The 20,147-nt window shown below is 43.7% G+C and overlaps 1 protein-coding gene across 1 annotated transcript in view; it reads left to right on the top strand.

The window, feature by feature from the left end:
• The first annotated feature begins 8,709 nt into the window (after positions 1–8,709).
• The window catches only part of LOC116147090 (putative serine protease 47), a 42,662-nt gene continuing 31,224 nt past the window's right edge, over positions 8,710–20,147 (top strand). The window contains exons 1-4 of the mRNA XM_064477355.1: positions 8,710–8,720; positions 8,927–9,059; positions 12,733–12,819; positions 13,109–13,298. Coding sequence (XP_064333425.1) covers positions 8,710–8,720; positions 8,927–9,059; positions 12,733–12,819; positions 13,109–13,298 — 421 coding nt within the window. The remainder of the gene's footprint in view (positions 8,721–8,926; positions 9,060–12,732; positions 12,820–13,108; positions 13,299–20,147) is intronic.

Raw genomic sequence — 20,147 nt, 5'->3', positions numbered from 1 at the left:
AAAAAGCCAAGCTATGTCAAGTTTAGATCCCCCCTCTCCTTTTCTGAATGTAATTAGGTGACAGGGCTGTAGAAACTAGTCATCTCTGGTGGAACTGAGCTGGGAGCGGCTATTGGGAACCTCGGGTCATCTTGCCTCCCGTGTATTGCAGTGGGTCCCAGGATCAACATCTGATCTGCAGCAGTGTGGGAAGGGATGAAGCTCTCAGGCTGGAAGGGCCCTCTGGAATTGTCCTAAGTTGGGGCAGGAAGGCCGAGCCTCAACCCCCTACATCCATCCGTCACTGGGGGTGGGGCTGCTCCAGAAGGGAGCAGGACCCTGGGCGGAGCCGCCATCCTCAGAGGAGGTGATCCTTCTGACTGGCCTCTGAGAGCTGCTGCCTGGTACCTGTGCTGCCTGTAGCTGAGGGATGTGCTCCGGGATCCTGGAGGGTGGTCTGGGAGGCACCGTTCAGATCTGCTTCCCAGGTGTGCACTGGGAGCAACAACTCCAGCGCCCCGGGGGGTCCTCATGTCTTAGGATAAACTTAGAAGGGCTTATCCATATATGGACTCATCGTCCCCTCCTGTTCTGACCTTTGTAGGGTCCCCTAACCCTCATTTGGCACCTCCGCTGGTCTCAGTGTCTTGCCTGGATGTATAACCCTGACCTTCATCCCAGAGAGGTCAGCATCCCCTTCTTGGGTCTTGCCTGCTGTACATTTCCACGCAACCAACACAGGGCCAGAGAGCAGCAAGAGAAGGCCAAGCAGAACCCGAGACCGCACCCTTCCCTGCCCTCCCTGTCGACACCGAGTCTCCCTCCTCGCGGCCCTCGTGGTGAGTCATCCCTGTCCAGGTGCTGACCTGCAGTTCCCAGAGGGCTCAGGCAGCAGCTGGAGCACCATGTGCCCTGGTAAAAGTGTTCTCACCTTTGTGAACCAGGATGGGAAGCCAAGGCTGCAGGGACAGGAAGCACCAGGGCCTCACGTGGGTCGCTTGGTCAGGGTAGGGCCTCCTTTCACCTTTCTGCTCCTCTGCCCTGAGTTCTGTCGGTGATGGAGCGCTACGTACATGTGACTGACGTGAATACACACAGCTTCCTGGGGGAGGGCAGCTTGTCCTGGGCCAACACTGGATCATTCATGGAGGTGTGGGCCTGACAGCTGCTTGGTGCCAGATCATGTGATCAGACCCGGTGGGTCCCCTGGCCATGTTGCCCACTCCTGCTCTTTTTGACATAAAGTGGGTCCCTTGGTCTGAGGTGATACCATGCGTGACCCTGTATTGGTGGTTTCAACATTGTTTAGAGATGCTGGCTGAGGTCCTGTGGGCAAACTTATATCTGTAAAATGTGTCTATTCCCATCAGAATTAACTGCTGCCCCTATCAGGGTAGAAGGGACTCCACTGTCATCAGCTTTGTTGATGCTGCAAACAAACGGGACCGTTACCCAATCGGAACTTGTTCTGCTTGCCACACGACAGCCAAGGTGTTGGGGCAAGGAATAGCAACTTTATTTGCAAAGACCGGCAGACCCAGAGGATGGCAGACTACTGTCTTGGATAGCCATCCTGCTCCAGTCAGAATGCAGGCTCATTTTATACAAAAAACAAAACAGAACAAAACAGGGGAAGGGGTGTGGTTGGTTGTTGCAAACTTCTTGCTGCAGGCATTCTTTGTTCTTTCAGCCATCCATGTGGGTCAGGTCATGCTGTCCTTGTAAACCTCCAACAAAACAAAGGTTATTCTCTGGTTTGCAACTTGCTATCTATGTAAATGCAGAAGAGCTACCATCCTTAAAGGTCAGAGCCCCTAGAATAGGCTCTCCTGTAGATGTCAGGCTAAAGGCAACATTGTTTCACATAAGGTGCAGAGCTGGCAAGACTAAGCCTGGAAAGCAGGGCGGGCACAGTGGTTAAAATTAAAGGAACAGATCCAATATAGAGTCAGATTTGTTCTCTATTACAGCACTAGGAAAGCCTTTGCTAAACATTCACTCTTAAAACACTGGCTGTGACCCAGCATCCAAGTAGCCTGGGAATCAGCAGTTCTAGATGTCTCTTGCACTAGTCACCACTAGCTTCACTCACTGCATGTAACTTTTTTCAAGGAAAGAACAGTGTCTAAACATTCTTTCCTAGTGCTATTCAAAAGTCTCCATATATCTAATGTGGGGACATTCTTTTAAATGAGGACGGATTGGCTTTGTCATTTATTGGGTGTGAAATCACTCGTTATAACAAAACTCCTCATGAGCAAGAGCCCTGCTGCCCCAGGTCTTCCGTTCAGTTAGCCGTGTGCATCACTCACTGGGTACAGCTCTTCCCCTGAAAGACACTGTGTCTAAGATGTCCTGCATCTCAGCTAGTGACAACAGCGCTCTGCCCACCATGAAAGCAAGGCTTCGATGCAGTGCGGAAGTTGGTCTCATCTGTTCCCCGTAAGGGCACTGGGCATGGTGAGCCTTTCAGAATTCTGAGAAAACAGCTTCTTTCCACCTGTTAAATTATTTACTACATGCTTTAAACTCTGGAAATAACAATATTTCTGTGAAAAAAACTGAGCTTAAGATTTCTATTATGTAGCCAGCAAGAACATCGAAATATTGAAAATCTAGAACAGGATTTTACATGCCCTGGAAAAGGCTTTCCCATCCATTCACTGAAAAAACATCAGGTATGGCTAAGCACCCAAGCAGCCAGAGAAAATGAACCGTCCAGGGCTGTTAATCTACGCACTGCTAGCTTCATTCACAGTCTAACTTTTTGTGACTGACAGAATTGTCTAAACTTTCTTCCATAGTGTACTAATAAGTCTATATGTGTGTGATATAGGAACAAATTTTTACATGCAGAAAAAAGGCTTTCTCACCCATGGCCTTTAGAACACAGGCTGTAACTAGGCTTCTGATTAGAGAAAGATTACAGGTCCCGTATTCATTGGACTACATACATCCCTCACTGAGCATGACTTTTTTCATTGTAAGAACATTATGTCTACAATTTCTCTCCTATAGGTAGTGACAACAGCTTCTAACACGGAGGACTTTGCATGCAAAGTGAAAAAATGTCTATGTATTTCCTGTCAGAACACTGGGTATAACAAAGCTTGAAGAAACCTAAGAAAATAGTTAAAGTTTTTACTACATGCATGACTCTGAATCTATCAACTTTTCTGTGAAAGACCTCTGAGCTTCAGATTCCTACCGCGTAGTCAGTAAGAACATCTGTATGTTGGGGACATGGGGAGAGGACTTGGAAAGTCTTTCTCATCCATTCAGTGTTAAACGTCTCGGCGTGACTCAGCATCCAAGTGGCCTGAGGAACAGCACTTTGGCAGGTCTGTTCAACAGTTCACCACGAGCCTCACACCGTACGTGACTTTTTTCTCCTGAAGGAGCACCATGTCTAAAATGTCTTTAGTTTAGTTTTAACCAAGTCCGTATGTACCTAATATGGGAGCAAGAATTTCCACTAGGGGAAGACTTTCTCACCTGTGGGCTCTCAGACATGGGGTACAGGGAAGCTTTTGAGGAGCAGGAGAGGCAATGCTGATCCAGGTCCTTATGCAGTTGGCATCATGCTCCTCTCCTCGGGCATAATGTCAGTTCACTGAAAGAACGCGCGTCTGAAATTCCTTTCATATAGCTAGGAGCAAGAGCTCAGAAACTCTAATGTGGAAGCAAAATTTACACAGAGTGAAAGGGTCTCACATGTTTCCTGGGTATAGTGAAGCTTGAAGAAACTTGAGAAAACAGTTTCTAGAAACCTGTTAAAAGATTCACTATTATGTACGACTCTCTGGGCATAACAACATTTCTGTGAAAGAACCCTGAGTTTAAGATGCCCTCCACGTAGCTAGTAAGAACTTGCATACATAAAGAATGTGGAAACCGTATGACATGCAGTCAGAAAGGCTTCAGCATCCATGCACCATTAGGACTCTCAGTATGACTCAGTGTCTAAATGGAGGCTCTTACCTGCTGGCTTGCAGAAATCTTAGGCACAGTGTCCTTCCAGAGAACTGCTGTTAAATCCAGAGTCATGAGGTAGCAAATCTTTTAACAGATTTAAATTCTGTTTTCTCAGGTTTCTTTACTTCCCTATAGCCAGTGTCCTAAGAGGAAGTAGAGGAGGCAACCTTTCAGCCTGTATGGGAATCTTGCTTCCATAGTACATGTATATAGTTGTTTTTACTAGCTGTGTGAAAGACATTTTAGGAGAGATTTCTTCCAGTGAGCACAAGTTATTCCCAGAGGGTGATGCGCATAGTCAGTTGAATAAAGAACCTCCAAGTAGCGCTTTTCTTGCTACTTAGACGCTTCCCTGCACCCAGTGTTCTAACAGCTCATGGACAAGAAATCCCTTTCACCGGCATGTAACAGCTTGTTGCATTATTAGTTATGTACAGCTCTTGTTACTGCTCTTTGCAAGAGGGTGTTGACTTTGTGAGTTTTCAGGGGCAGGAAGTACCCAAAGTGAGTGAAGCTGGCAGTGAACGCTGCATCAGACCCACAGAACGAGTGTTTCCCGGGCTACCTGAAAGATGACTCACATCTTGGTTTTAAGAGAGAAGGTATGTGAAAGCTTTCCAAGTGCGTAAATGTTTTATCATCGTATTACATATAGAGAGATGCTGTTACTAGGCACAGAATAGAAATCATTGGCCCACTTTTCTTTCTGAGAAACATTTTTATACACGGAGAGTCATTCATGTAGTAAATCATTTAACAGATTCATAGAAGCTTATTGCTGATACTTCTTCCACTGTGGTATAAACCATTTTCTTACAGGCAAGAGATGAATGCTTTTGCTCTGCACGTAAGGTCCTGATTCCGTGTTAGAGACAGACGGCTGTTAGCAGCGCTATGGAGGAAATGGTAGGCTCCGTGCTCTTCCAGTGAATGGAGCTTATACCCAGTGAGTGATGTGCACGCTCAACTGAACAGCGGACCTCGAGCAGCAGAGCTCTTCCTGCTACAGAGAAATGTCTTCACTGTGCTCAGCCAGCCCCCAAGTGAAAAACTTCCTCATGTATGTGTAAAAGCTCGTTCCCATATTAGATATACACAAGCTTGTTAGTTTGCACACATCAGTGTATAAACATGAAAAACTACACGCATCAGCATACAGGCTGAAAGGTTCCCTCCTCTACTTCCTTTTAGGACACTGGCTATGGGGACGCTTAAAGAAACCTGAGAAAACAGCATTTAAATCTGTTAAAAGATTCGCTACCTCATGACTCTGGATTTAACAGTAGTTCTCTGGAAGGACACTGTGCCTAGGACTTCTGCAAGCCAGCAGGTAAGGACCTCTAAGGATAAGGAACATGGGAACGGGAGTTTACACGGACTCAGAACGTCTCTGCCGTCCACCCAGTGGCTGAGTTCTAGGCACGAGCCAGCACCCAGTTAGTGTGGGCATCAGTGATCCCACAGGCCTGTTAAACCACTCGCTGTCAGCCTGCGCATTTTTGTCCTTTTTTTCACCGAAAGAAGACTGTCTAAACCTACTTTCCTGGACTATTAGCAACTCTATACTTATACTGAATATGATAGCAAGGCTTTACATGCAGATGGAAAGGCTTTCTCATGTCAGGGTTGTTAGAGCCCTGGGCAGAGGGAAGCTCATTTGTAGCAAGGAAAGAAATACTGCTACAGGCCCTTTATTCACCTGACTACGTGCCTCACTCACTGGGCAGACTTCCTTCCACTGAAAGAAAACTCTGCCTAAGATCTGTTTCATGTAGACATTAAAGACAGCTATTTATATCTAATACGGGAGTAAGATTTTAGATGCAGGTTGAAAGGTGCTCTCACCTATTTTTTGTTAGAACACAGAATAGCAGTGTGAAGAAACCCAGGAAAACAGCTTCTATAAATCTGTTTAAATACTCACTGCATGCGAGACGCTCTGGATACAACAGCATCTCTCTGAAAGGACACTGTGCCTGTATTTTTACTGCGTAGCTAGTGACAGCATGTGTGTATAAGGTACATTCAAGCAAGACTTTCCTGAGAGGCTCTTACATATCTTCATGGTTAAAACCTGGCTCTGACTCAGCTTCCAAGAAACCCAGGAAGCAGTAGTTTGACAAGTCTGTTAAACACGTCACTACCAGCATCACTCACTGCAACTTGTTCTGCTGAAAGTACACTGTGTCTAAACTTCTTTCATAAAGTCCCACTAAGGCTATGTATCTAATCCAGGTACAATTTTTTACATGCAGATGAGGGGCTTTGTCATCCAAGGCTGCTTAACAACCTGGGTGTAGCAAAGCCTCTTGTAGCAAGAGAAGACCTACGGCCACCGGTCCTTCACTCACTTGACTGTGTGTATCACTCGCTGGTTATTTGATTCATTCACTAAAAGAACACTGCGCCTAAAATTTCTTTCATATAGTTAGTTACAGCAGGTATGCATGTATATGTAGCATGAAAGACAGACTTCACATGCAGAGTGATGGGGCTCACATCTATTGTCTGTAAGAACACTGTATATAGCAAAGCTTGGAGACGTCTGTAAAATCAGATTCTATAAATATGTTAAATGATTCACCATGGGGATGACTCACTGTGTGTAACAGTGTTTCTCCAAAAGAACGTTGTGTCTAAGTTTTCTGTCTATCTTGTTTTACGTTCACACAGGAAGACTTTCCTCTCCAGTCACTGTTAAAACTACATGCATCACTTACTGGGTACAGTTTCTCCCTGAAAGAACCTTGTGCCTAAATGTTCTTTCATATGTTTAGTTACAAAAGCTATATGTCTGTATCTCTCTTAATAATACCTAATGTGGAAACCAGACTTTTCATGCAGAGAGAAGGATGCTCTCATTCTCTGCTTCTTAGAACACTATGTATAGCAAAGCTTACAGAAGCCTTGGAAAGGAGTGTCCAGAGATTTCTTAATTCACAGGTGCATGACTCTTTCTGTACAATATAGCTGTGAAAAAACACTGTCTGACATTTCTATCATGGGGCTCAAGACAACATCTATATATAATCAACATTTCAACAGGAATTTTTATATATACTATGAAAGACCTTTACATCCATTCACTGTTAAAAAGTTTTGATATGACTCAGCTTCCAAGTAGGCTGAGAAAACCTACCTCTACAGGTCTGTTACACTACTTAATCCTAGCCTCACTTACTGTGTGTAACTTTCTGTCACTGAAAAAAAAACACTGTGCCTAAAATTACTTTTATAGTTCTTTTAAGAAGTGTGATTATCTATCTGTCTGTCTGTCTGTCTGTCTGTCTGTCTGTCTGTCTGTCTGTCTATCTATCTATCTATCTATCTATCTATCTATCTATCTATCTATCTATCTACATGGGAACAAGGGTTTACATGCATCTGGGCAGGCTTTCTCATCTACGGACTGTTAGAATACAAGGTGCAGCCAAATGTCTAAGTTCCACAGCAAACACTACTTCTACAGGTCTTTTCATCAGTTGACTGTATGCCTCACTTACTGAGTATAGCTTCCTTTCCAGAGTGCAAGAACACTCTGACTAAAGTTTAAAGTTTCTTTCACATAACAGGTAGCAACAGCCATGTGTATTTATGTATCTCTGACATGGAAGCAAGACTTTACATGCATAGTGAAAGGGATTCTCTATTTTGTCTTAGAACAGTGATTATAGACAAGCTTAAAGAAGCCTAAGAAAACAGCGTTTTACAAGTCTATTCAATATTTACCACATCCACGACCCTCTGAGTATAAGAATATTTGTCTGATAGAACACTGTGCCTAAGATTACTGTCTTGTGTCTAGTAACACCACCTATGTGTAACTGCCAGTTTATCCCTCCCTCCACCTTTCCCCTGATAATCGTGTTTGTTTTCTACATCTGTGAGTCTCTTTCTGTATTGTAAATGAGTTCACTTGTGTTATTCTTTTAGATTCCACATATAAGTGATGTCATATGATATTTTTCTTTGATTTAATTCACTTAGTATGATAATCTCTAGGTCCATCTATGTTGCTATAAATGGCATTATTTCATTCCTTTTCATGCCTGAGTGATATTCCATTGTGTATATATACCACATTTTCTTTACCCATTGATATGTCAATGGCTGGTTGCTTCCATGTCCTGGCTATTGTAAATAGTGCTGCTATGAACATTGGGGTGCATGTATCTCTTTGAATTAGAGTTTCTTCTGGATATATGTCCAAAAGTGGGATTGCTGGATCATAGGGTAAGTCTATTTTCAGTTTTTTCAGGAATTTCCATACTGTTTTCCATAATGGCTACACCAAACTACATTCCCACCAGCGGGGTAAGAGGGTTCCCTTTTCTCCACATCCTCTCCAGGTTTTATCATTCATGAACTTTTGAGTGATGGCCATTCTGACTGGTGTTTTATAGTTTTGATTTCCATTTCTTTTGATAATTAGTGATACTGAGCATTTTTTTCAAGTGCCTATTGGCCATTTGTAGTCTTCATTGGAGAAATTCTTGTTTAGGTCTTCTGACATTTTTGGATTGGGTTGTTTGTTTTTTGTTATTAAATTTTAAGAGCTGTTTATATATTTGGGAAATTAAGCCTTTGTCAGTCAAACATTTACAGATATTTTTTCCCGTTCCGCAGGTTGCGTTTTGTTTTGCTTATGGTTTCCTTTACTGTGCAAAAGCTTGTAAGTTCAGTTAAGTCCCATTTGTTTATTTGTGCTTTTATTTCTATTGCTGGGGTAGACTGCCCTAGGAGAACATTGCTGAGATGTATGTTGGGTAATGTTTTGCCTGTTTTCTTCTAAGCGGTGTATAGTGTCTTGTCTGCATGTTTGTCTTTAAGTCATTTTCAGTTTATTTCTGTGTAGGGTGTGAGGGAGTATTCTAACTTCATTGATTTACAGGCAGCTGTCCAGTTTTCCCAGCACCATTTGCTGAAGAGACTGTCTCTTCTCCATTGTATATTCTTGCCTCCTTCATCATAGGACGCGGGAGCGCGCCCGGAGCCCGCGGACGCTGGGCGGGAGCCGGGTGCTCCTGGACCGGCTCCCGGAGGAGCAACGCGGCCTGGGGCCTCGGCGACCGCTTGCTGTCGCTTCTGCTGCCAACGCCGAGCAGGTAAGGGGGCGCTGGTGGGCGCGCGCGGGTCGAGGAGCCGGCGGGTGAGGCCAGGGCTGTGCAGCTGGGGAGGCGCACAGGGAGGGAGGGGTGCGGAGGTGAGGCCCAGGCCGCGTGGCCCGTCAGGATCCTGAGGCGGGTCCAGGCCCGCTGCCCCGGTTGCGGCGCCCCCTCCCCGCCACTTTAGTAATCACTGAATGCTGCGTCTTTCTGTGCTGCAGCTCATATGCGGGTTTGGGAAAGTCGGAGCAGCTCCGGGAGATGGGAGGGCCCAGGGCTGGCCCTCAGGTCGTGGCCTTCCCGCGCAGGTGGACCTGCCCTGGGAGCGGAGGCCGCCCCGGACCGTCCTGGGCACAGGCGTCCTGGGGCGGAATAATGGGCGAGGCCTGGGCCTTTGGGAGTTTGTTGGCCTGCCCCTGAGATCAAAAGCTTTTGACAAGTGTGTTTTTCATCTTTTGGGGAATCTCCCTCCTGTCCTGTTTTCCACAGTGGCTGCACGAAACTACATTCCCACTAACAGTGCAGGAGGCTTCCCTTTTCTCCACTGCCTATCCAGCATTTCTCCTTTGTGGACTTTTGCATAATGGCCATTCTGACTGGTGTGAGGTGACACCTCATTGTAGTTTTGACTAGTTTCCTTTGATAAAAGAACAGCAGCATTGAGCCTCTTTTCATGTGCCTATTACTGGCCACTTTTATGTGTTCATAGGAGAATTGCTTCTTTAGCTCCTCCTCTGCCCATTTTTGGATTGGGTTGATTTTTGGTTATTCAGTTGTGTGAACTGCTTCTGTATTCTGGAAATTAACCTCTTGTCAGTCTCACCTTTTGCAAATATTTTCTCCCATCTGGTAGGTTGTCGTTTTGTGTTGCTTATGGTTTCCTTTGCTGTGCAAAAGCTGATAAATTCAGTTTGGTCCCATTTGTTTGTTTCTTTGTGCTTTTGTTTCTATTGCTTGTGTGGACTGCCCTAGGAGAACTTGGCTGATGTGTGTGTCAGATAATATTTTGCCTATGTGTTCTTCTAAGAGGTATACAGTGTCTTGTCTTATGTTTAAGTCTTGAAGCCATTTTGCATTTATTTCTGTGTAGGGTGTGAGGGACTATTCTAACTTCCTTGATTTACCTGCAGCTGTCCAGTTTTCCCTACATCATTTGCTGAAGAGACTGTCTTTACTCCACTGTATGTTCTTGCCTCCTTTTTCAAAGCTTAATTGACCAAAAGTTTTGGGGTTTTTTCTGGGCTCTGTATTCTGTTCCATTGACCCATATGTCTGTCTTTTTTCCCCTCCTTTTCCAGTTTTATTAGGTCGAATTACTACAGTCTGACTGCACATACGCATTCTATTGCATGTAGAGACATATACACAGTATACTGCACGTTTTTTGTCTTTTAGTTTACGTATGTGTACCACTTACCGATTCTAAGAAGAGACTACATTTTGAAACTTACATAGTTACCAAAGGAATAAAGCCAACTACGAAATAAGAATCCGATCCTAAAGGACAGTCAGATGTGCTTACACATACTCAAGAAATCAAAATGATTACTAGCCCATTTGCAGCCTTATTATTATTACTTTTTAGATTCCTCATATAAATGATGTCATATGGCATTTTTCTTTCTCTTTCTGGCCCACTTCACTTGGAACGACAATCTTCAGGTCCATCCATATGGCTGCAAATGGCATTATTTTCTTGTTTTTGTGTGGCTGAGTAGTGTTCCACATGTATGTATGTATGTACCACATCTTCTTTCTCCAGTCATCTGTCAATGGACGTTTGGGGTGTTTCCATGTCTTGGCTGTCGTAAAGAGTGCTGCTGTGAGCATTGGGGTGCATGTGTCTTTTTGAAATTTATTTTTCTCTGGATATATACCCAGGAGTGGGATTGTTGGATCACATGGTAGGTCTATTTTCAGTTTTTCAAGGAACCTCCATACTGTCCTCCATAGTGGCTGCACCAGTCTGCACTCCCACCAACAGTGTGGGAGGGTTCCCTTTTCTCCATACCCCCTCCAGCATCTGTCATCTGTACACTTTTCAATGATGGCCATTCTGGCTGGTGTAAGGTGATAACGCATTGCAGTTTTGATCTGCATTTCTCTGATGATTAGTGATGCTAAGCATTTTTTCACGTGTCTGTTGGCCATTTGTATGTCTTTATTGGAGAATTGCTTGTTTAGGTCTTCTGCCTATTTTTGGATTGGGTTGCTTGTTTTTTTTTTGCTATGAAGGTATATGAGCTGTTTGTATATTTTGGAAATTCGTCTCCTGTCAGTCACATCATTTGCAAAGATTTTTCTCCCATTCTGTAGGTTGTTTTTTTGTTTTGTCGATGGCATCCTTAGTTTTGCAAAAGCTTTGAAGTTTAGTTAGATCCCATCTGTTTATTTTTGCTTTTATCTCCAATATTCCAGGTTCAAAAAATGCATTGCTGTAATGGATGTCCGTGAGTGTTGGGCCTGTGTTTTCCACTAGGAGTTGTATAGTATCTGGTCTCACATTGAGGTCTTTAATCCATTTTGAGTTTATTTTTGTACATGATGTTGGAGAATGTTCTCATTTCAGTCTTTTACAGGTAGCTGTCCAGCTTTCCCAGCAGCATTTATTGAAGAGACTGTCTTTTCTCCATTGTATACTCTTGCCTCCTTTGTCATTGATCAATTGACCATATGTGTGTCGGTTTATTCCTGGACTTTCTATCCTGTTCCATTGATCCTGTAGGTCTGTTTTTGTACCAACACCGTGCTGTTTTAATTGTAGCTCTGTAGTATTGTTTGAAGTCTCGGAGGGTTATTCCTCCAGCATTGTTCTTTGTCTTCAGGAATGCTGTGGTAATTCTGGGTCTTTGGTGATTCCATATGAGTTTTAGGATGATTTGATGTATTTTTGTGAAAAATATCCTGGGTAATTAGATAGGGGTTGCATTAAATCTTTAGGCTGCCTTGGGCAGCATGGCCGTTTGAACATGCTTAATTCTTCCAATGCAAGAACATGGGATGTCCTTCCATTTCTCTAAGTCCTCCTTAATTTCCTTAGTCAGGGTTTTGTAGGTCTCCGCATAGAAGTCTTTCACTTCCTGGGTCAGATTTACTCCTGAGTATTTTATTTTGGGGGATGCGGATTTAAAAGCGATTAGTACTTTCATGTAAAGAAATGCCACTGATTTCTGTATGTTGCTGTTGTATCCTGCTACCTTGCCGAATCTTTCGTCAGCTCTAGGTGTTTTTTATGTGGTGCCTTTAGGGTTTTCTGTATGTAGTATCATGTCCTCCAGACATAATGACAGTTTTACCTCTTCTTTCCCAATTTGGATCATTTTTCTTTCTTTTTCTTGTCCAGTTGCTGTACTAGGACTGCCAATACTATATTGAATAGAAGTGTTGAGAGTGGGCATCGTTGTCTTGTTCCAGATTTTAGCAGACAGGCTTTCAGCTTTTCTTGTAGAGTATGATGCTGGTTGTAGGTTTATCATAAATAGCTTTGATTACATTGGGGTGTGTTCCCTCTATGCGCACGTTGGTAAGGCCACAGGCTCAGTGCGGTCAGGGGGCTAGGAGGGTGGCAGCGGCAGTAGCAGCGGTGGGAGGAGGGGGGCTGCCCCTTGGGAGCCAGTCATTTGCTCCCATCTCCCCTGCAGCCTGGCCCTGGGAGTAGTCTCTGTTGCTCCAGGTTGACTGGACCCAGGTCCTTAGGTCAGTCTGCTACCAGGAGGCTGATATGGTGCAGTCAGGGGCGAGGGCGGTGGTGACGGTGGAGGTGAGGCTGCCGCATGCAAACCCTTGCATTTACTCCCATCTTCCTGGCCGCCTGGCCTGGGGACATCCTCTGCTGCCCCAGGTTCACTGGAGGCATGTCTTCAGGTCAGCCTGCTCCTGACAGGCGAGCTTGGTGCCGTCAGTGTGCTGGGGCAGGGACAGCGACAGTGACAGCGACAGTGAAAGTGGGAAATGGGAGCAAATTCCAGCTCTAGCATGGGGCAGCCCCAGTCCTACAGTTGCTGCTGCTGCCATCATCCTCCCCTGTCCACACTCTGCCTGCCTCCCAGGAGCAGGCTGACAAGGAGAAATTCTTTGCAAGAAGCCTGTGCAGCAGAGGCTTCCCCCAGGCCAGGCAGCAGTGGAGATTAGAGCAAGTCCACTGGCTCTCCCAGGGCAGCCCCCCTCCTCTGCCGATGCCACGGGTGCTGCTGCCTGCTGTCCATCCCAGCAGCGCCATCAACCACCCAGAGCCCACTGGTAAGCACTGTGCAACCAAGGACCACCCTGCTCCATAGGCTCAGATGAGGCACTGGGCACTGGGCTGGGGTGGGGAGGGAGTGGTGGTGGTGCAGGGTGGAAGTGTTGGGGGGTGTGGGGCAGGGCACCCAGGCGGGAATTGGAATGGCCTCCAGCCCTGCCCACCCTGGCCCGGGCGGGAGCCTGGGACACAGGGCTTTGCACCTGCACACTGCTTTTGCCATGGTGATCGGAGCCAGGATGGCCCTGCCCCTGCGAAGTGAGGGGTGAGGGGGTCAGCTGGGTTAGGGTTGCAATCTGGGTGTGGGGGGATCCCGCAGTGATGGGAGGACAGACTGAGGGGTGAGGGGGTCACTGGGAGTGGAAGTGACCCAGCTGTGGGGTGAGGGGGGCCGGCCCGGGGTGAGGGCCACTTGGAGTGAGGAGACCCAGCTGAGGAATGGGGGTGCAATTCCGGGGTGAAGGGTGAGGGGACTATCTCTGAATGGTGGGGGGACCTGGGGTGAGGCATGAGGGGTCAGCTTGGTTTGTGGGGGCTATAGCTTAGGACCTAGTGGGGCGCAGTGTTGGGGCGGGGACTTCTGTGTGAGGAGAAAGAGCCATGTCTTTTGGGTGCTATCAATCAGGGGCCAGGCCTGGTCTGGGGTGGAGAGGCAGTGACTGGGTGGGAGGAGGCGAGCAGGGGTAATGGGGCTGGGGGTGTGGCCTGGCCCCGGGGCCTGTGGTGGTTCTAGTTGGGTGCCCGAACCCTGTGGGTGGCAGGGTGGGGGCGTTGGGGCTGGGGACCCGGCTGGCCCGTCCACGAGGTTGGCCAGCCCCGCCGCCCCACCGCTCCACCGCCCCAGCACCCGGCCCCGCTCGCAGCATCCCTAATGCAAGAGTCCCAGTCAGGCGTCCGGGCTGCGGGCGGGAGGGGAGGGGCTCGCACGCGCACGGACGCGGGAGCGCGCACAGAGGCACAGAGCGCGGGGAAGCTGGGTGGGAGCCTGGTGCCCTTGGACCAGCTCCCGGAGGAGGAACGCGGCCTGGGGTCTGGGCCGCTGCGTGCCGTCGCCTCCGCTGCCGCCGCCGAGCAGATAAGGGGCGCTGGTGGGGGCGCGCGGGTCGGGGAGCCGGCGGGTGAGGCCTGGGCTGTGCCGTTGGGGAGGCGCACAGGGAGGGGTGTGTGGGTGAGGTCCGGGCCACACGTCCCGTTCAGACCCTGAGGCGGGTCCCGGGCCGCTGCCCTGGTTGGGGTGCCACCTTCCCCCAGATTGGTAATCACTGAATCCTGCGTCTTTCTCTGCTGCAGCTCATGTGCGGGTTTGGGAAAGTGGCTGAATTATTATAGCTGAATAATATTCCTCTCTCTCTCTGTGTGTATCACATTTGTTCTCCATTCATCCACTGATGGACACTCAGGTTGTTTTTGTATCTTGGCTATTGTCAGTAATGCTGCAATGAACATGGGGTGCAGTTATCTCTTCATAGCGTTTTTATGTCCTTTGGACAAATACTCAGAAGTGGAATTGCTGGATCACATGAATCTATTTTAATTTTTTAAGAACTCTCCATATTTCCATCGTGGCTACACGAATTTACATTCCTATCAATAGTGCACCAGGGTTCCCTTTTCTCCACACCCTTGCCAAGTCTTATTATTTCTTGTCTTTTTGCTCACAGCTGTCCTGACATGTGTCAGGTGATCTCTCGTTGTGGTTCTGATTTGCATTTCTCTGATGATAGTGATGTTTTGTCCCTTTTCTTGTCCCTGTTATCTGTCTGCATGTCTCCTTTGGAAAAATGGGTATTCAGATTTTCCGTCAATTTGTAAATCAGATTGTTTGTTTTCCCTGTGAAGTTGCATGAGTTCTCTATGTATTTTGAATAGTAACTCCTTGTTAGAAGTAGGATTTGCCAATAGTTTCTCCCATTCAGTAGGTTGCTTTTATCTTGTTGATGGTCTCCTTTGCTGTACAGAAGCTTTTTAGTTTGATGTAACCCCAGCTGTTTATTTTGGCTTTTGTTGCCTTTGCTTGCAGTGTCAAACCTTAAATATAATCATCAGGACTGAAGTCAAGTTGTTAATGCTTAAGTTTTCTTCTAGTTTTTATGATTTAGGTCTGATGTTGGATCACTTCATGAATATGTGTGTCTTGCTCAGGGGCCATGCTAATGTATCTTTCCAGTTTTAGTATATGTGCTTTCCCTAAATGTGAATTTCCCACCAAGGGGAAATTTAAATTGACCTTATCCTCTGCTAGTCAAACTTGAAGAACATGGATTTGTAATCTGTCTTAGTGTCCCCTCTTTAAGCACAGGACTGAAGTTTAGAACCATTTTTCTAAAGAGACTGTTTCCCCCAACCGCATTCTGTAGTCTTCTCTTTACAAGGACATGAGGGATGTTGTTCCTGAGAACTCTGAGGACAGGGTGACAGTCAAAGCACTGTTACTGATTAGTTGAATCCTAAGAGAAAAACTCTAGAATGTGCTTAGGGAAAGGTAGTCAGTTTCACTAATTAGCAGAAAAACCTTTGTAGATTCCTTGACGATGACTGATCTGTCGATCACTAAAAGTATCAACATGATAAAACAGGCTATGTGCTTATCGGTCCCTCAGAACGTTCCTAGTAGAAGAGCACCTTTGTTTTTTCTCTTTAGGGTACAGAATTAGCTTTATTCCTCTACTAGTCTTTTCAACAAATTTTCAAGATCCAGTTGCTGGTTCAGTGGAAAAGTTGACCTAGAGCAACTTGGAAGTGTATAATGTGACTCTCACTTTAAAAATATTGCATGTATGTTCATTAATGCGTTTTCATGAGATCTCACATGTTCAAGAACTTCTAGTTCATTTATATAACAATAAATCTTCAAAGTTTGAGCACAGCAAAGCAAATGCATTTTTGCATTGCTCACTCTTTCCAATGTAAAGCTGTGCTGAAAGAAATTTTCTTTAAGTAGCTTTTGGTCTCTGGCTTGTATGGTATTCATCTACAAGCATGTCCAATGTGTTGTTTGAAGATTTTTTTTTCCTTTCTTAGCAATGAAAACTATACCATCAATTATTTTCTTTTCCACATGAAAGTTTATTTATAGTGATTACACAGTAAGAAGAAAAAGGAAATGCGAGATAGACCTCACAGTATTTTGGTTTGAAGCTGATAGACCAAGGCCTGATGTGACAGGTGCACTTCGGAAGACTGAAGCTCTGAGCAAAATGCCCTGGAGGATAATCAAACTCTGGGAGAGAGGATAGTGTGTGTATGAGATGATGGATCTGTGACCTGTAAAGCAGACTATAAATTTCGACCATCAATCCAGCAGTAGGAACGATTCTCCTTCCCTCATGGGCTTGGTGCCCTCTTATGAAATGTCTGGTCCTACAAGCCCATTAAGGAGCATTGAGGCCTCTGAAAATGTAGTTCACCCAAGAGAAGGAACTTACCCACAGGACTAAAGATATGCTGGGAAAGGATAGAAGGACACATCTAGCCTAAATTAAAGCCCAAAGCCCATTAAAGAAATCAGAGCCCATTAAAGAAAGGGAAGAGGTGGCTGTAACCAGGGACTGTGGCAATGGGCACAGAGGAATAACCAGGACTTCTTAAATTACAGAATTGAAGTGGGTCACTTGAAATACATAATGAATTGAGTTGATAATTGCGTTAGATTATTTATGAGTGGAATTTTAACTCTGATTATTATTATATTAGATGTATACTTCCATTTCAATCAGTATATTTCTATTTGTATTTTATTTCACTGTGTATTTCTATTTCAATCTACTTCTATTTGATTTTACCTGGAATGATTTGTAAAAATAGAAACAAATTCAAAAGAACTCTTTAAAAAATAACTTTTAGATTTCCTTTAAAGTTACAAATGAATTAAACATCCTCAATCACTATTTCATATTATTTATATATTTTAAATTATAAGATACAAGTGAAGATTTATGACATATATACACACAAGATACAAATAATTGTATCAATAATAGCAATGGTGATAGGCATGTATACCCCTGATCAATGAAAATAAACATCACCGGCACATCCACCACGTGCCTCTTCCTGATTGTGTTTCAGTTCCCTCTTGGTTTCTGTGTTTCTTACCCCTAGACTAAGAATTGCTCTATGTATTCAGTGTCATATATATATCTTATTATATTTTACTCCCTGTGTAAAAAAATATATGTGAAATATTTCACTTCATATACTCCTAAATGATAGACTCTTTACTTTTCTATGTTTTAACTGTAGCTGGAAATTATGTTGTTTTATCACTTCATTATTCAGCATTATCTTAGTGAGTTATGTCCATGCTGAAATATGTAGAAGTAGTTTTCCATTTTCACTTCCTGAATGAAATGTTTTATGAATCTTCCATAGTATACTTATCCATCCACCTGTTCTTCCATGATGAGCACCTCGTGTGTTCCCAGTGTTTCTGGTTGCTTTGTGTTTGTGTGTGTGTATGATAGAAACACAACTACTGTAACATTTCTTACAGTATATGTTTCCAGGGATATGTGCCAAGACTTTCCAGCTTCTATACCCAGAGGTATAACTGCTGGAATGTAGAGTATGTGCCCGCTCAACTTTAGTAGATAAAGCCAATTTGTTTTCCTAACATTGAGAAACTTTACAAGAATTTCCATTGTTCTTCATCCTTGCCAGCAGTTGGCGTTTAACTTTTCATTTTTTGCTAAATTAATACATGTAAGTTGATACTTTATTTTGATTTTGAATTTCCTCTTTCCTGATGCTAATGGTTTTGAGCAAATTTTCATGTATTTCCTCATCATTTGGTTTGTTAATTTGTAAAATTCCTTTTCTTGTACGTAGCTGACTGATTTTTTCACTCCCCTGTAATATTGTTGCAGATGTCCTTGTTAGATGAGTACAGCATTTTGCTGGAAGGGGTGTGGTTTCCTTCCTCTTGCTGGTGGGTTTGGTCAGCCATTTGTTTTGGCCAATGGTATGTGAATGAAAGTAATGTGAATAACAACTTGAAGTGTGCTTGTGTGTCTGGGCTGGCCCACTTGAGCATTTGGCCAAGCCATGAGATAAAAACTCCAAGTAGCCATTGTTTATACTATTTATCAGCTTGGCCCATAGAATGAAACACATAGTGTTGAGTTGCCCCAGCTGACCCGCAGACATGAGTGAGAAATAAACACTTATTCTTATGTGCCCCTGAGCTCTGACACCTGCTTGTTATGCAGTATTATGAAGACAATGACTGATAGACATCTGCCATTTTCTTCTATTGGACTGGATGTCCTATTCTTATGGATTTATGAGAATTCTTTATTTATTCTGAGTTCAAAATTGTTGTACTCCAAATTTGCTGCTTCTTTTCACTCTTTTTTTGATGTAAATATTTCCCCCAGTTTTACTGACGTACAATTGGGAAACACCACTATATAAATTTAAGGTCTACAACATAATGATTTGACTCACATATATCATGGAATAACACAGCAAATGTAGTTAATGTCCTTCATCTCATATAGATACAAAGAAGAAAAAAAATAATTTTCCTTTTGATGAGAACTCTTAGGATTTATGATCTTATAAACTTTCATACGTACCAAACAAAAGTGTTAACTATATTCATGTTGTAAATTACATTCCTAGTTCTTATTCATCTTATAACTGAAAGTTTTTATTTTTAACCAAGTTCATTCATTTCTTCCTTTCCTTCACCCATGGCCTCTAGTAACCAGTAGTATGCTCTCTCTCTCTTTTTTTTTTAATGAGTTAATTCATTTGTTTTAGATTCCACATGTACATAAATTAATGTGGTATTTGTCAGTTTCTATCTGACCTATTTCACTTAGCACAGTGCTCTCAATGCCCATCTATGTTGTCAGAAATGGCAGGATTTCCTCCTTTTTGATGGTTGATTAATATTCCATTACATAGGTAGATAGATAGATAGATAGATAGATAGATAGGTAGATATCACCACTTCTTCATTCATTCATCTTTTGATGGACACAGGTCATTTCCATGTCTCGGCTATGGTAAGTAATGCTACAATGGGGTGCAGATATCTCTTTGACATAGTGTTTTCATTTCCTTCAGATGTATATTCCAGAAGTGGAATAACTAGATCATATGGTTTTTCTATTTTTAATTTTTTGAGGAACTTTTATACTGTTTTCCATAGTGGTTGTGCTGGTATATGGTCCCACCACTAGTGCACAGCAGTTCCTTTTTCTTCACATTCTTACCAGCATTTGTTATGTCATGTCTTTTTGATACTAGCCATTTCAACAGGCATGAAGTGATATCTTATTGTGGTTTTAATTTGCCTTTCTCTAAGGATTAGTGATGTTTTTCGTGTACCTGTCAGCTATTCATATTACTTTTTTAGAAAAATGTCTTTGTGGGTCCTTTGTCCATTTTTAAATGGGATTATTTGTGAGGTTTTGGTATTGATTTGTATGATGAGTTCTTTATATATTTTAGATATTAACCCCTTATGAGATACATGGTTTGCACATATTTCCCATTCCATATTTTGTCTTTTCATTTCATTGATTTTTTGTTGTTGTTCTGTAGAATTTTTTCAGTTGACACTTGTTTATTTTTAATTTTGTTGCTCATGCTTTAGGTGTCACATCCAAAAAATTATTGCCACAACCCATGTCAAGGAGCTTGTTCTCTTCTGTTTTCCTCTAGGACTTCTGATGTTACATTTACATTTTTAAATCCATTTCAAGTTAAGTTTTGGTCATGGTATAAGATATCAGTCTAGTTTTATTGCTTTGCATGTAAAGATTCAGTTTTCCCAACACCACTTATTGAAGATACTGTCTTTTCTCCATTGAGTATTATTGGCTCCCTTGTCAAATATT

This window comes from Camelus dromedarius, chromosome 22 (assembly GCF_036321535.1).
Source record: "Camelus dromedarius isolate mCamDro1 chromosome 22, mCamDro1.pat, whole genome shotgun sequence".
Classification (NCBI taxonomy): Eukaryota; Metazoa; Chordata; class Mammalia; order Artiodactyla; family Camelidae; genus Camelus; species Camelus dromedarius.
This window is presented reverse-complemented; position numbering and strand designations above follow the sequence as displayed.